Source organism: Saccopteryx bilineata, chromosome 1, assembly GCF_036850765.1.
Source record: "Saccopteryx bilineata isolate mSacBil1 chromosome 1, mSacBil1_pri_phased_curated, whole genome shotgun sequence".
Taxonomy (NCBI): domain Eukaryota; kingdom Metazoa; phylum Chordata; class Mammalia; order Chiroptera; family Emballonuridae; genus Saccopteryx; species Saccopteryx bilineata.
Window position 1 is genome coordinate 176,688,491 of NC_089490.1, and position 16,812 is coordinate 176,705,302.

General features: G+C 37.9%; 1 protein-coding gene across 1 annotated transcript in view; it reads right to left on the reverse strand.

The window, feature by feature from the left end:
• The window catches only part of NAF1 (nuclear assembly factor 1 ribonucleoprotein), a 40,902-nt gene that overhangs the window by 21,647 nt on the left and 2,443 nt on the right, over positions 1 to 16,812 (reverse strand). Inside the window, exon 2 of the mRNA XM_066280021.1 lies at positions 16,506 to 16,680. Coding sequence (XP_066136118.1) covers positions 16,506 to 16,680 — 175 coding nt within the window. The remainder of the gene's footprint in view (positions 1 to 16,505; positions 16,681 to 16,812) is intronic.

Sequence of the window (16,812 nt, forward strand, 5' to 3'; positions counted from 1 at the left end):
AACTAATTCCAACGGTGGAAATTTTCCGTGCTGGTGAGGGTTTCACTCAGGGAAATGCGGCCGGCCTCATATCCTGGTGTGCGCGCGCAGATAGGTAGTGAGCGATTCCTCCGAGTGCCTCGGCAGGGTGCGCCCGTGTTATCACACAGAGGGGCAGAGTCAGGGGCCTTTGTGTGGGCAAAAGCGGAATCTCGGGCCGCCCCAGCGCCTTGCAAAAGCCGCGCACGGGGACGGAGCGAGAGCGAATTCCAGCGCTGCAAATTTCCATGCGGTTGGGGGTTTCACTCAGAGCGTGAGACTACTGGCCGGATATCCTGGTCTGCGCGCGCAGATAGTGAATGAGAGTTTCCTCCAAGCACCCCGGAAGTGGGTGCCCGCCTGTGTTACCGGACAGAGTGGCAGAGCCAGAGGTCTTTGAGTGGGCGGAAAGCCCGCCTGATTATGTTAGCAGCTCTGACTGACTGAGCCTTACCCAGAGCCCTGTGCTGAGTGGAAATAGAGTGGGGAGTTGCCAGCTCTTTGAACCTCTTACTATCCAGGCAGAGGCAGCAACAACCCCATAGCTGGATTATCAGGCTACTAATTGAGGAAGGAAAGACAAGAAGAAAGGCTCCAGGAACACGGACTCTCTCACTGTCGGAGCCTATGAAAGCTAATGAGCCTTGACTCCCAACGAGACTAAAGCACAATACATGAAATTGCCATAGAGACTTATCAACTGCAAACCTCTACCTGAGCGTGCCAAAGGGGCAGAACCTGGGGTACAGAGTCACCGACCAGGAAGAGGGAGAGAAAAGAAAAAACAAGAAGATAACCTCTCAAAATCAAGAATAATCTGCAGACTTTATAACCTATCCCATTTTATTATATTTGTTCGTTTGTTTCTCTTATCTTCATTCTTGATACTTTTTTTCCTCCTCCAATTTGGCCGATTAACTCTCTGCCGGTCTTACTCTCTCCTCTCCTTGAACTACACTACCCATAAGTGTTACATCTCCCATTATCTTTTTTCTCCTCTTCCTTTCTCTCTATGAGGGTTGCACTCCAAAACCCTTAACTCTCTCTCTCTCCTTTCTTTTTTCTTCTTTTACTGGTTCCCTCTTTTTTTCTCTCTCTCTCTTTCTTTTCTCCCTCTATATTAGTTTCTTCCTTTCTCCTTTACATCTCCTCTCATTCAAACCTCAATAACAAACAAATTATCTTATCTGGGACTCAAACTTATGTTTGTGGCATTTTGGGGGTTTTTTACTTCACCTTTTTAACTCACTAGCAGTGCTCCCATCCCTGGCTCTCCATTTTATCTAGTTCTTGTTCCACTAAATACAATAGTATTTTTTTAATTTGTCCCCCCATTTTTCTGTTCTCCTCTTATTCCTCTCATCATAACTCTTAGACAACACCAACACCTAAAAGCAAATCATTTTATTCTTGACCCAAATTTTTTCCTTATTTGCTTTTTGTGGGTCCATACCGCCCCCCCCCTTTTTTTTTTCTTTATTTTTCTTTTTTTTTTTTTTTTTTTGCCCCTTTATTACTTTTCCCCAATTCAGGACCTCCATCACAGGCATTGTTTGTTATAATTCACAGTTCACCACAAGATATTCTCAAGAAAAAGGGGAGAGGAGAGGAAAAAAGGAGGGGGGGAATAATTTCCTTTTTTTTTAAATTTATATTTTATTTTTATTTCATTATTAATTTTTTTAAAAAAAAAACTCTTTTTGATTTTTTATTTTTTTTAACTTTTTATTCTTTATTAAATCTCATTAATACTATCAACAAAACCACCCTCAGATGCCATTAAGGAAGAGAAAATCGAATATCATGGATACAAAAGAAAGAGAGGTAACACAGCTAGATGAGGAAAAATCTATGGAGAAAAAATTTAATATATTGGAAACCTTGGAGCTAAATGACAGAAAATTCAAGATAGAAATCCTAAAAATCCTCCGAGATATACAAGAAAACACAGAAAGGCAATTTAGGGAGCTCAGAAAACAACTCAATGAATACAAAGAATATATGTCCAAAGAAATTGAAACTATAAAAACAAATCAAACAGAGATGAAAAACTCAATTCACGAGCTGAAAAACGAAGTAACAAGCTTAGCTAATAGAACAGGTCAGATAGAAGAGAGGATTAGTGAAATAGAAGACAAGCAACTTGAGGCACAACAGAGAGAAGAAGAAAGAGACTCAAAAATTAAAAAAAATGAGATAGCCCTACAAGAATTATCTGACTCCATCAAAAAGAATAACATAAGAATAATAGGTATATCAGAGGGAGAAGAGAGAGAAAATGGAATGGAGAACATACTCAAACAAATAATAGATGAGAACTTCCCAAGCCTGTGGAAAGAACTAAAGCCTCAAATTCAAGAAGCAAACAGAACACCGAGTTTTCTTAACCCCAACAAACCTACTCAAAGGCATATCATAATGAAATTGACACAAACCAACAGCAAAGAAAAAATTCTCAAGGCAGCCAGGGAAAAGAAGAATACAACATATAAAGGAACGCCCATTAGATTATCATCAGATTTCTCAGCAGAAACTCTACAAGCTAGAAGAGAGTGGACCCCAATATTTGAAGTCCTGAAAGAGAGAAACTTTCAGCCACGAATACTATACCCATCAAAGCTATCCTTCAAATATGAAGGAGAAATAAAAACATTCACAGATACAGAAAAGATGACGGAATTTATCATCAGAAAACCCCCACTCCAGGAATTACTAAAGGGGGTTCTCCAATCAGATACAAAGAACAAAAAAAAAACAGAGCCACAAGTAAAAGCTCCAAGAAGAACACAATAAAACCAAATTTAAACTGTGACAACAACAAAAAGAAAGGGGGTGAGAAGATGGAGATTAACAGTAGCAAAGGACGATGGAGTGCAAAAGTACTCACAAAATAGTTTGCTACAATGAACAGGGTAGGGACCCTTTTCATTACTCAAAGGTAACCACCATTGAAAAAACCACCACAGAAGAACATGAGATAAAAAAGATAGCAACAGAGGAAAGATGTATGGAATACAACCAAATAAAAACAAAAGATAGAAAAACGAAAGAGAAGGATCAAACAAGACACAAAACTAACAGAAAGCAAGATATAAAATGGCAATAGGGAACTCACAAGTATCAATAATTACACTAAATGTAAACGGATTAAACTCACCAATAAAAAGGCACAGAGTAGCAGAATGGATTAAAAAAGAAAATCCAACTATATGCTGCCTACAGGAAACTCATCTAAGTAACAAGGATAAAAACAAATTCAAAGTGAAAGGCTGGAAAACAATACTCCAAGCAAATAACATCCAAAAAAAAGCAGGTGTAGCAATACTCATATCTGATAATGCTGACTACAAGACAGGAAAAGTACTCAGAGACAAAAATGGCCATTTCATAATGGCTAAGGGGACACTGAATCAAGAAGACATAACAATTCTTAATATATATGCACCAAACCAGGGAGCACCAAAATATATAAGACAGCTACTTATTGACCTTAAAACAAAAATTGACAAAAATACAATCATACTTGGAGACCTCAATACACCGCTGATGGCTCTAGATCGGTCATCCAAACAGAGAATCAACAAAGACATAGTGGCCTTAAACAAAACACTAGAGCACCTGGATATGATAGACATCTACAGGACATTTCATCCCAAAGTGACTGAGTATACATTTTTCTCCAGTGTACATGGATAATTCTCAAGAATTGACCATATGTTGGGCCACAAAAAGAACATCAGCAAATTCAGAAAAATTGAAGTTGTACCAAGCATATTTTCTGATCATAAAGCCTTGAAACTAGAATTCAACTGCAAGAAAGAGGAAAAAAATCCCACAAAAATGTGGAAACTAAACAACATACTTTTAAAAAATGAATGGGTCAAAGAAGAAATAAGTGCAGAGATCAAAAGATTTATACAGACTAATGAAAATGACAATACGACATATCAGAATCTATGGGATGCAGCAAAAGCAGTGATAAGAGGGAAGTTCATATCACTTCAGGCATATATGAACAAACAAGAGAGAGCCCAAGTGAACCACTTAACTTCCCACCTTAAGGAACTAGAAAAAGAAGAACAAAGACAACCCAAAAGCAGCCGAAGAAAGGAGATAATAAAAATCAGAGCAGAAATAAATGAATTAGAGAACAGAAAAACTATAGAAAAAATTAATAGAACAAGGAGCTGGTTCTTTGAAAAGATCAATAAAATTGACAAACCCTTGGCAAGACTTACCAAGGAAAAAAGAGAAAGAACTCATATAAACAAAATCCAAAATGAAAGAGGAGAAATCACCACAGACACCGTAGATATACAAAGAATTATTGTAGAATACTATGAAAAACTTTATGCCACTAAATTCAACAACCTAGAAGAAATGGATAAATTCCTAGAAAAATACAACCTTCCTAGACTGAGTCAAGAAGAAGCAGAAAGCCTAAACAGACCTATCAGTAGAGAAGAAATAGAAAAAACCATTAAAAACCTCCCCAAAAATAAAAGTCCAGGCGCTGACGGCTATACCAGCGAATTTTATCAAACCTTCAAAGAAGACTTGGTTCCTATTCTACTCAAAGTCTTCCAAAAAATTGAAGAAGAAGCAATACTTCCAAACACATTTTATGAGGCCAACATAACCCTCATCCCAAAACCAGGCAAGGATGGCACAAAAAAAGAAAAGTACAGACCAATATCTCTAATGAATACAGATGCTAAAATACTAAACAAAATACTAGCAAATCGAATACAACAACATATTAAAAAAATAATACATCATGATCAAGTGGGATTCATCCCAGAATCTCAAGGATGGTTCAACATACGTAAAACGGTTAACGTAATACACCATATCAACAAAACAAAGAACAAAAACCACATGATCTTATCAATAGATGCAGAAAAGGCTTTCGATAAAATACAACACAATTTTATGTTTAAGACTCTCAACAAAATGGGTATAGAAGGAAAATATCTCAACATGATAAAGGCCATATATGATAAACCATCAGCTAACATCATATTAAATGGCACTAAACTGAAGGCTTTCCCCCTTAAATCAGGAACAAGACAGGGTTGTCCACTCTCTCCACTCTTATTTAATGTGGTACTGGAGGTTCTCGCCACAGCAGTCAGACAAGACAAAGAAATAAAAGGCATCCATATCGGAAAAGAAGAAGTAAAGGTATCACTTTTTGCAGATGATATGATCCTATACATCGAAAACCCCAAAGAATCCACAAAAAGACTACTAGAAACAATAAGCCAATACAGTAAGGTCGCAGGATACAAAATTAACATTCAGAAGTCAACAGCCTTTCTATATGCCAACAATGAAACGACTGAGAAGGAACTCAAAAGAATAATCCCCTTCACGATTGCAACAAAAAAAAATAAAATACTTAGGAATAAACATAACAAAGAATGTAAAGGACTTATATAATGAAAACTATAAACCATTGTTAAGGGAAATTGAAAAAGATATAATGAGATGGAAGAATATACCTTGTTCTTGGCTAGGAAGAATAAATATAATCAAGATGGCTATATTACCCAAAGCAATATACAAATTCAATGCAATTCCCATCAAACTTCCAATGACGTTTTTTAAAGAAATAGAGCAAAAAATCATCAGATTTATATGGAACTATAAAAAACCCCGAATAGCCAAAGCAATCCTAAAGAAAAAGAATGAAGCTGGGGGCATTACAATACCTGACTTCAAACTCTATTATAGGGCCACGACAATCAAAACAGCATGGTATTGGCAGAAAAATAGACACTCAGACCAATGGAACAGAACAGAAAGGCCAGAAATAAAACCACATATATGTAGTCAAATAATTTTTGATAAAGGAGCCAACAACACACAATGGAGAAAAGAAAGCCTCTTCAATAAATGGTGCTGGGAAAACTGGAAAGCCACATGCAAAAGAATGAAACTGGACTACAGTTTGTCCCCCTGTACTAAAATTAACTCAAAATGGATCAAAGATCTAAACATAAGACCTGAAACAATTAAGTACATAGAAGAAGACATAGGTACTCAACTCATGGACCTGGGTTTTAAAGAGCATTTTATGAATTTGACTCCAATGGCAAGAGAAGTGAAGGCAAAAATTAATGAATGGGACTACATCAGACTAAGAAGTTTTTGCTCAGCAAGAGAAACTGATAACAAAATAAACAGAAAGCCAACTAAATGGGAAATGATATTTTCAAACAACAGCTCAGATAAGGGCCTAATATCCAAAATATACAAAGAACTCATAAAACTCAACAACAAACAAACAAACAATCCCATAAAAAAATGGGAAGAGGATATGAACAGACACTTCTCCCAGGAAGAAATACAAATGGCCAACAGATATATGAAAAGATGCTCATCTTCTTTAGCTATTAGAGAAATGCAAATCAAAACAGCAATGAGATACCACCTCACACCTGTTCGATTAGCTATTATTAGCAAGACAGGTAATAGCAAATGTTGGAGAGGCTGTGGAGAAAAAGGAACCCTCATACACTGTTGGTGGGAATGTAAAGTAGTACAACCATTATGGAAGAAAGTATGGTGGTTCCTCAAAAAACTGAAAATAGAACTACCTTATGACCCAGCAATCCCTCTACTGGGTATATACCCCAAAAACTCAGAAACATTGATACGTAAAGACACATGCAGCCCCATGTTTATTGCAGCATTGTTCACAGTGGCCAGGACATGGAAACAACCAAAAAGCCCGTCAATAGATGACTGGATAAAGAAGATGTGGCACATATACACTATGGAACACTACTCAGCCATAAGAAATGATGACATCGGAACATTTACAGCAAAATGGTGGGATCTTGATAACATGATACGAAGCGAAATAAGTAAAGCAGAAAAAACCAGGAACTGCATTATTCCATACGTATGTGGGACATAAAAGTGAAACTAAGAGACATTGATAAGAGTGTGGTGGTTGGGGGGGGGGGGAGGGGGGAATGGGAGAGGGAAAGGGGGAGGGGGAGGGGCACAAAGAAAACAAGATAGAAGGTGACAGAGGACAATCTGACTTTGGGTGACGGGTATGCATCATAATTGAACGACAAGATACCCTGGTCTTGTTATCTTTGAATATATGTATCCTGATTTATTGATGTCACCCCATTAAAAAAATAAAATTATTAAAAAAAATGCATAGATAAACTAAAAAATTGAGATGACAAGGAAACCTGGGATAGAAAAAGCTGCATCATCATATAATAAGCAAAAATCAAACATACTGAAAATAATAAAAGAAGGCTACTTATTGCCAGATGGGAAGTTTAAAAATGAGCCTGAATTACCCATGTCCTCAAGGAAAGAGACCATTGGGTGAGAAAGACTCATTTTATTCTGCTTCACCAATAACACATTTATTTAAATTTAATTAAAAATAAAATTTAAAACACAGTCCTCAGTCACATTAGCCACATTTCAAGAACTCAATAGCTTAAGACAATAGCTTAAGCTCAAAGGCTTAAGAACAAGCTCAGATGAGTGGACACAGAACATCCCATCTGCAGCAAAGCCTATTAGCACTGCTGTTTACACTGTCATACATCCAAGAGCCCTCCACTGCAAGACACAAAGCTATGAAGAGCACTAACCAATTTTCAGTCATTAATACAGGTATAATTTTAAGACCACATTATAAGAGCATGCACCATATGACTATAAAGTTTTCATGTTAACCTGAATTTTCTCACTTGGGAAACAAAGATTTGTGATGAATTTTTCACACTTCCCAAAATTAAAATGAAACTAAGTATCTGTTTTTTATGTACAGTATCTGCAACTAGAGATAAACATGCTATCATTTAAATAAAACTACTCTTTACAGACTCAATCAAGAGTAAAAAATAGTTTTTCTGGACATAGTTATTCAATACTTCTACTATATGCAATAACAAAGAGTGGGCAAGTAAAAGAAAAATATTTCATTCACATCATCAGCAAAAGACAAGGCCTCATGGAAACAAAAATCCCCCAACATATCACATCACAGCATTAGGCAAATGAACTACTGGAATTCAACATACTAAAACAATTATATTTTTCCTAGATGCCCTACAGTTTCAAACCAAGGCTTTATTAAGAAGGAATATAGCCCAAGCAATTACAACTTAAAAAAACTTCTATTAGATGATACAATCATTCTTCAAATGGCAAAATATGCAAAATATACATTATTATTCTGAAACCAAATAATCAGGAAGTTCAAATGACCAAATTCCAATGTTATTCGAGCAGATCTCCACAAGAACTAAAAATTAACAGACTGGAACCTGCTTGTTACTCGTTCTGAATCTGCTCCTCCCACCTATGCTACCCCAGGCCAGTCACTGTCTTTCTGGGTATCAGTTATCTTATTTATAAATAGTGAGGAACTAAGCAAAAATTCTGAATAGTTCATACAAATGGCTAACGATGCAATTTAAAAAAATCTTTAACAGCATGTAATTAAAAAGACAGTGTATAAATATAGCAAATTATGTGACATAAGAATATCTTCAAAATTTGACTCACACAAATATAAAAGTAAAATACAAAAATAATCCACCTTAATAAGAAAAATACCTTTGACCCTGGCTGGTTGGCTCAGCAGTAGAGTGCTGGCCCAGCGTGTGGAAGTCTGGGGTTCGAGTCTCGGCAAGGGCACACAGGAGAAGCACACATCTGCTTCTCCACTCTTCCCCCTCTCCTTTCTCTCTCTTCTCCTCCCACAGCCAAGGCTCCACTGGAGCAAAGTTGGCCCGGGTGCTGAGAATGGCTCCATGGCCTCTGCCTCTGGCACTAGAATGGCTCTGGTTGCAATGGAGCAATGGCCCAGATGGGCAGAGCATTTATCCCTGGTGGGCAGGCTGGGTGGAACCCTGTCAGGTGCATGCGGGAGTCTGTCTCTCTGCTTCCCAGCTTCTCACTTCAGAAAAATACAAAAAAAAAAAAAAAAAAAAAGGAAACCTTTCAACAATGAATTCTAGCATCATCTTTTATATTAACAGAGGAGGCCATATTTTATTTCATCAAATCTAAGACTGATTTTACACACCATGAAGATAACAGCACTGCCAAATAACTACAAAATGTCCTCACTTATTAACTTTTCAGAAGTCTTAAAAATTAAAAAAAAAAGTAGCCTTTTTTAGAATTGACATTAGCTATATACACGATAATGAATGAACAAACACAGAAACCTTCCCTGAGCCCCTACTATGTAGCCAACACTGGGAATAAATGTCAAGCTACCGACCCAGTCCTTTCATTGGAAAAGTTCATATTCTCTTTGCCTGTCTTTACCCAGATTTATCATCTCCATCTTTAAATCTAAGTTCAAACCATGAGCCCTCCTTGACCACTGTAGTGCAAGTTATCTCCTCTTCCACTCAATCTGATTTTTTTCCATTCACATGACATGCATTATCTCTCTGATGTTACTTTGCTTTCGGCATAAGTATGTATGCTCACTCTCTAGTTAAATTCCTCTTTAATATGCATCTGTCTTTATCCTCTAAAGCAGAAGAACTCACCTACTAAAATCTACTGGGGAATGGAGGAATCTAATAAATGCAATGTTTTTGTGCAATAGTCATTTATGTGTATTTACACAGGACCTACATGGATACTCTACTGCATAAAACAGTTTTTATTTGAAGTTTAAGGGATCATTCATGTTTATTAAAAGTTTTACTGAAATAATTTTGGGCCCTGGTCAGTTGGCTCAGTAGTAGAGTGTCAGCCCAGCATGTGGATGTCCTGGGTTCAACTCCCAGTCAGAGCACACAGGAAAGTGACCATCTGCTTCTCCACCCCTATTCCCTTTTCTCTCTTTCCCTTCCACAGCCATGACTCAATTGATTCGAGCCCACTGGCCCTTGGTGCTAAGGATGGCTCTGTGAAGGCACTAAGAATAGCTTCGTTGTGAGCACGGCCTCAGATAGGCAGAGCATCAGCCCCAGATGGGGGTTGCCAGGTGGATCCTAGTTGGGGCACATCCAGGAGTCTGTCTCTCTGTGTTCCCTTCTCTCACTTGGAAAAGAAGAAAAAATAAAAAATAAAAAGAATTTTGTATAATAAAACATTATCTTAAAAAAATATTTTTAGCCCTGGCTGGTTGGTTCAGCAGTAGAGTGCCCATTTGCTTCTCCACCCCCCCTCCTTGCTCTCTGTCGCTCTCTTCCCCTCCCGCAGCCGAGGCTCCATTGGAGCAAAGATGGCCCGGGCGCTGGGGATGGCTCCTTGGCCTCTTCCCCAGGCGCTAGAGTGGCTCTGGTCGCGGCAGAGCGACGCCCCGGAGGGGCAGAGCGTCGCCCCTGGTGGGCGTGCCGGGTGGATCCCAGTCGGGCGCATGCAGGAGTCTGTCTGTCTCTCCCCGTTTCCAGCTTCAGAAAAATAAAAATAAAAAATAAATTTTAAAGAGCTCCAAATATTAATATGAATGATCTTTCGAGTATATAAATCATTTCTAAAATATCAGGCATTTTGAGAAGAATGTTGCTAACTGCCATCAGTATTCTAAGATACACTGTAATAATGCCGAATATTTCTAAAGTCATAAAAAGCTGAAGTTGAAAGAGGCCTGCATTTAGGACAAAACTTATAACCAAGGTAGGCCTTAACAACAACATAGTCAGTCAACAATTATTAAGAATAGGCCAGGTGCAATCTAATGCCATAGATAATGGGAAATCAAAAAGGCATGAGTTCGATTCCCCATCACTGCACACAAGAGAAGCGCCCATCTGCTTCTCCATCCCTTCCCCTCTTGCTTCTCTCTCTCTCTCTTTCTCTCTCTTCTCCTCTCCTCCTCCAGCCATGGCTCTATTAGAGCAAGTTGGCCCTGGGCGGTAAGGATGGCTCCATAGCCTCCGCCTCAGGCGCTAAAAAATGGCTTTGGCACAATGGAGCAAGGGCCACAGGTGGGCAGAGCATCACCCCCTAGTGGGCTTGCTGGGTGGATCCCAGTTGGGCGCATGCAGGAGTCTGTCTCTGCCTCCCCTCCTCTTACTAAATAATAATAATAATAATAATAATAATAATAATAAAAAATAAAAAGGCATGAAATAATCCACTCTTAACTTCTGGCCAGCTGTTTCCATATCCTCATGTCAAGATGTTTTAGGATATGTATCTACACTGCCAGAATCTGAAACAAAATACAGTGTATTCAATCTAACTATAAAATATATCTGTTTCAAAACATAATATACCAGCCCTGGCTGGTTGGCTCAGTGGTAGAGTGTCGGCCTGGCGTGCAGAAGTCCCGGGTTCGATTCCTGGCCAGGGCACACAGGAGAAGCGCCCATCTGCTTCTCCACCCCTCCCCCTCTCCTTCTTCTCTGTCTCTCTCTTCCCCTCCCGCAGCCGAGGCTCCACTGGAGCAAAGATGGCGCGGGCGCTGGGGATGGCTCCTCAGCCTCTGCCCCAGGCGCTAGAGTGGCTCTGGTCGCAACAAAGCGACACCCCGGAGGGGCAGAGCATCATCCCCTGGTGGGCAGAGCGTCGCCCCCTAGTGGGCATGCGGAGTCTGTCCGACTCTCCCCGTTTCCGGCTTCCAAAAAATACAGAAAAAAAACACACACATAATATACCAAATTATAAAGGTAAATTTACCAAAAATTGCCTCCAAGCATTAAATTTTTTTCCTTGGTCATGCTATATTTTATATATAAATACACATTATAATTCTTACTACAGTATTGTAATTGTAAGCATTATAATCAAAACTTTAAAACATTATGTAAAATCGAGCTTTTCAAACAAAAAAACCATAGATATTAATTTATAAAATTCATTTCTCATTAAGGCTTTGAAATGTCACAATTCCATAAATGTTTTTATGATTCTAAATTTTTAATTATATCTGATTTATCTGAATGAAGAGTTTAGGCCATAAATTAATAAGAACATTTTTCAAAAAAACTCGAATTTTCCAATTCATTGAAACACAAAGCAAATTCTATGTGGTTTTATGCAGTTCCAAGGCCATAATAATATGTATGTTGCTTCACATGTATTGTGTAGGTTATCTATAAACCTTCTCAGCATTAGAGATTTTTTTAAAGAATAACTTGACTTAGTTATATTTAATTTTATATATTACATAATTATGGCATTATGAAAAGAGTCAATTAAAACTCTCCCTTTCCATTGTCTTGTCCATTATAGATGACTAATCCCACTTTTTCTCCCTTCCCCTCACCCCTGCTTTTCATTCAGCTTACAACCAAATCTTCTCAGGGGACTGTTGTAAATACTTGAGGTCTAATTCCAAAGGAATGATCTCAAGGTTACTTCACACATACACTTCCATGTACTTACACTTAAAAGATTGCCAAGAGTTAGTAGTTAAATCACCAGGATCTAATTTTCCAAGAACAGAAAAGATTTAATAAGCTAGATCGAAGGAGGCAACATTTCTGCTTGAGAAACAGACTAAATGAAGATATAAATTAAGCTCAGCATACCTGAAGGACACTAGCCACCTGGCTAGAATGAGACACTTTCTAAAGAGGTAGGACAAAAAACTGGGTTAAATTGGGCATGTCTATGTTCAAGAGATGGCTAAAAATCCAGCACAAACTCTTAAAATTGTTTAAACTGTTTGGCCCACTTTAATTTATGCATCTTACCTATAAGCAAAGACAATATGGATAGAATATTTCATTAATTTTCTTCAGAAAGTGTATTTCGTTACCACTAAGTCTAGCTGGGGTCTCCTATACTACCAAACCTAAACAAAACAGCACGTATAACACCAGCTAGAGTCATAACAAAAGAGGAAACACTTCCTAGGAAGAGTGGATTATCATCTTCTGGAAAAAAAAAATCTAAGATAAGAAACAGAATTATCTCAAAAGTAGGCAAAGAAATAGTAAATCTAATTAGGCAGTTCATGGGGAAGCTCAAAGTAGAAGATCCTATATTTGGACCCAAGGACACAGAAGTCCATGCACACGCAAACATGAAAAAGATGAATCTACAGGTAAAGAGAGAAAATAAAATGACAGAGAACTTATGAGAAAGGTCAAGAGGCATATAAAAGAGACAGCATGGCATCCTCCACAGCTGCCTTAAGTCCTAATGGCTTTCCTATGCAAGTTTAGAGCAAATTCCCACTCTTTCAAAGTAATTTGTGTCTCTGTTGTTCGTAACAAGAAGACTGGAACCTAAGTCATATGTGATAGCTTCTTTCACGTGTTTCCCGTTGTCCCCTATAAACTGTAACTGCTGTGACCGACTGAACAGAATCGCCTTCTCAAAGGACATAAGCCTCCCTTTCCTGTGACAGAGAACCACTCCTTGTGTTCTGCATGGGTCGATACCACCCACCCAATCCCCACCCTCCTCAAAATATACATGAATTCACACTCCCTCTGTCAACTGATCCTACACACTCCCACCCTCACTGATCCTACACACTCCCACCCTCACACTCGCCCATGTGCTCTCTCTCAAGCACACATTCTCCTACATACTCTCCCACACAAACAGAAGTCACTACATGACTCATGCGTAAGCAATCGAATACCCATTCCACTAGCCTCAATAATTTGTTCAGGACGGTGCATCAGCCTCCAAAAACCAGTAAAAGTCCTTTCCATAACTTTCATATGGGAGAATCAGTGATCAAACTGCCAGTCCCATGAAGAAACACCTGCTAAGAGAGAGAGAAAAAGAGAGTCCTAAAGATACTGAATACTGTCATGGCCGGGTAGGTCAGTTCTTTGGGGTGTCGTCCCAACAGGGCACATACTAGAATCAATCAATGAATGCACAAATTAAGTGGGAACAGCAAATCGATGTTTCTCCCTCTCTCTCTTCCTTTCCCTTTCTAAAATCAATCAGTTAATAAAAGATAAAGATACTGAGTATCTGTAGCCAAACTACCCCCGGTATTACGGACCAAACCTTTTCTTCCCGTGAATTAAAGAGTTCCAAATACTCTTTCAGAGTCCTCTGTCAAAGATTTAGGGCAGACCAGAGAAGTCATTCCTCTACCTATATCTAGCAACAGAGTAGTCTAAAGAACCAAGAACTAATAATAAGTTTACCTAAGTGTGTAAATATAAAGCACACAGCTATTCAAGAACACAAAATTTCTCCTCCTCCTGACCCCGATTCCGCCTGACCTCAGCCTGCGGGAAACTGACTTTTAAACTAAGGGCTGACCGCTAACTGGAAGGTGCTTTCTCCTTTCACTGCCTCCCATCTCCACCCATTTTTTCTTCACCAAACTCTCTGCCTCTCCCTACAGATTCTGGTTGGGCTAGAGGCTGAGCACCTTGGGGAACATTTAAGGACATGTGAGCACAATGCACAGTGTCTTCAAAAGTGTGTTGTGATGCAGGGGGAAAAAAAAGTAAAAGTAAAGACTTTAATTGCCTCCTCCATCCTTTCCAAAAACCCCTCAGTACTGGCACAAAAAGGAAAATACCAGCCCGTCATACCAAGTTTTAAAAGCTAACCTACATTCCCATCAAAAATCTAATTTTCTGGTATGTGCCAAACACATTCTCATACAATTCAAAATAGCACATCCAGCAATTAAATTCATTTGTCTCACTTTATTTATTGTCTGCTTCTCCCCACTACACACTATGAAAGCAGAAACTGGGTGGGTCTTAACTACAGCACCTAGCATATGGTAGGTGTACTCTAATAGTTTAAGAATGAATGAAAGATGCCTATCCACTCAATTATTCCCTGTTACTATTGACTGAGGAACCATTACCTGTAAAGCACTGTACTGGGCACTATGGGAACTATAAAGATCAGATATGAACTTAGTCTGTTAAAGAACATGGTTCCTGGCCTCCCTGTGGCCATGGCCCCGTTTTTACCTTCTGATGCAGATATGGGCGTTCTATCCTGAAAAATAATAAACAAATAGACGAAGATTTTACATGAAATTTCAAGGGAATCTCAAAGTAAGAATTGCAGATCTAATAAGAAAAAGAAGACACTACACATACATATACAAAAGTACTGCGGTCCTTTATTTGTCAGTTTTTATATTCTAAGAGGAAAAGCAGCAAGAGCAAGATACAGGGACAAGATCAAACAAGTTCCCCAATACTTTCAGAAAAGAGTCAGAAACTGAGAGAGCCTCTGTGTAAAAAGACCACTGAGAGATAACGTTTGTAAGAAGAAAACATGAAGTTCCTCAAAAATCCAAGGATTTTAAATATGTAAGAGTGAGATAGGAAATTTCTTATTGTAAGCAGAGAAAAAGAAGGACTATTAGTAGAATTCAGTCATAAAACAGCATTCAACTGCCTCTAGGCTTTCCAATTATTATTTTCAAATTTTGCATTAAAATATTTCATTCATTTAAGTGTTATATAATAGTTATAATTAGCGACCATTAAATACTAAAAAAGCACTAATAATAACAAAGTACATGTGAGAATGGAAAGAATAAATAGGTAGTAATGTAATCTATATTCTGAAATTCTGAGAAGACTTTTCTCTCGACTCACGAGGTTTCAACCAGACTGCCATCCCCTTCTTCAGGAGAGTTACAGTTTAACAGAAAATAACCACACAAGAGCTAATTTTACAAACCAAACCTATGAAGTGTCAATAAATACCATTTTATCACAAACAAGTTTTGTCTAACTGTAAACATAAAAATAATAAAAACTAAATTAATAAACCTCAAATAGAAATATGATTTTGCTCAATCCATTTATTTCATTTTTTGTTTCCTAGTGCAATCAACTAAAAATGATTTTAATCACAAATGAGCAAAATGTTCTGAAGTATGGTTTGAAATATGGTTTAAAAAAAAAGGGCGAGGTTGTAAATCTACATAAGAAATACCTTTTAGGAAAGATGAAAGAAAAATTGAAAAACAGTAGGCTAAAGTTGACACACCAGGAAGAACAATTAGCAAACGTTAGAGTTAGAAGCAACCTTAGAAATTATCCAGATCAATTCTCTAAACAATCCTATCGTTATGAAAGGTAAAGATGGCAAAAGTATGCCCAATAAAACTGAGAAGTCTTCAAATTTATGGATCAGACATAGGACAAATGAGATCAATATTAGCACAATATATTTTAGAACGGGGTAGTCAACCTTTTTATAACTACCGCCCACTTTTGTATCTCTGTTAGTAGTAAAATTTTCTAACCGCCCACCAGTTCCACAGTAATAGTGATTTATAAAATAGGAAAGTAACTTTACTTTATAAAATTTATAAAGCAGAGTTACAGCAAGTTAAAGCATATAATAATAATTATTTACCAAGTACTTTATGTCAGATTTTCGCTGTTTGGCAGAATAAATCTTTATAAAACAACTTACTATAGTTAAATCTATCTTTTTATTTATACTTTGGTTGCTCTGCTACCACCCACCATGAAAGGAGGAACGCCCACTAGTGGGCGGTACGGACCAAGTTGACTACCACTGCTTTAGAACATCCAAATTAGGTTTAGTTAACAAATCTAAGTACTTACGTTAAGGAGTATTTCATCTTTTGTTTTAAGAGGCAAATCCGTGTTATCCTCAACTTGTAAATCATCTCCATCTGACAGCACTGGAGGAAGTGATATTTGAGAGGAAGAGGAAGATGAGGAAGATGAGGAAGATGATGAGGAAGAGGAAGAGCTTGAACTATCTGAATCTGTTTCACTGTAAGCAAGAAAAAGTGGAAAACTTAGTAAAGCAGTAATATGATGATGATAAAACATATTTATTCAACTAGGAAATCCTTCACTACATGTTTACTGTTGTTGATATATTCAAAAGCTAGAATTCTGAAGT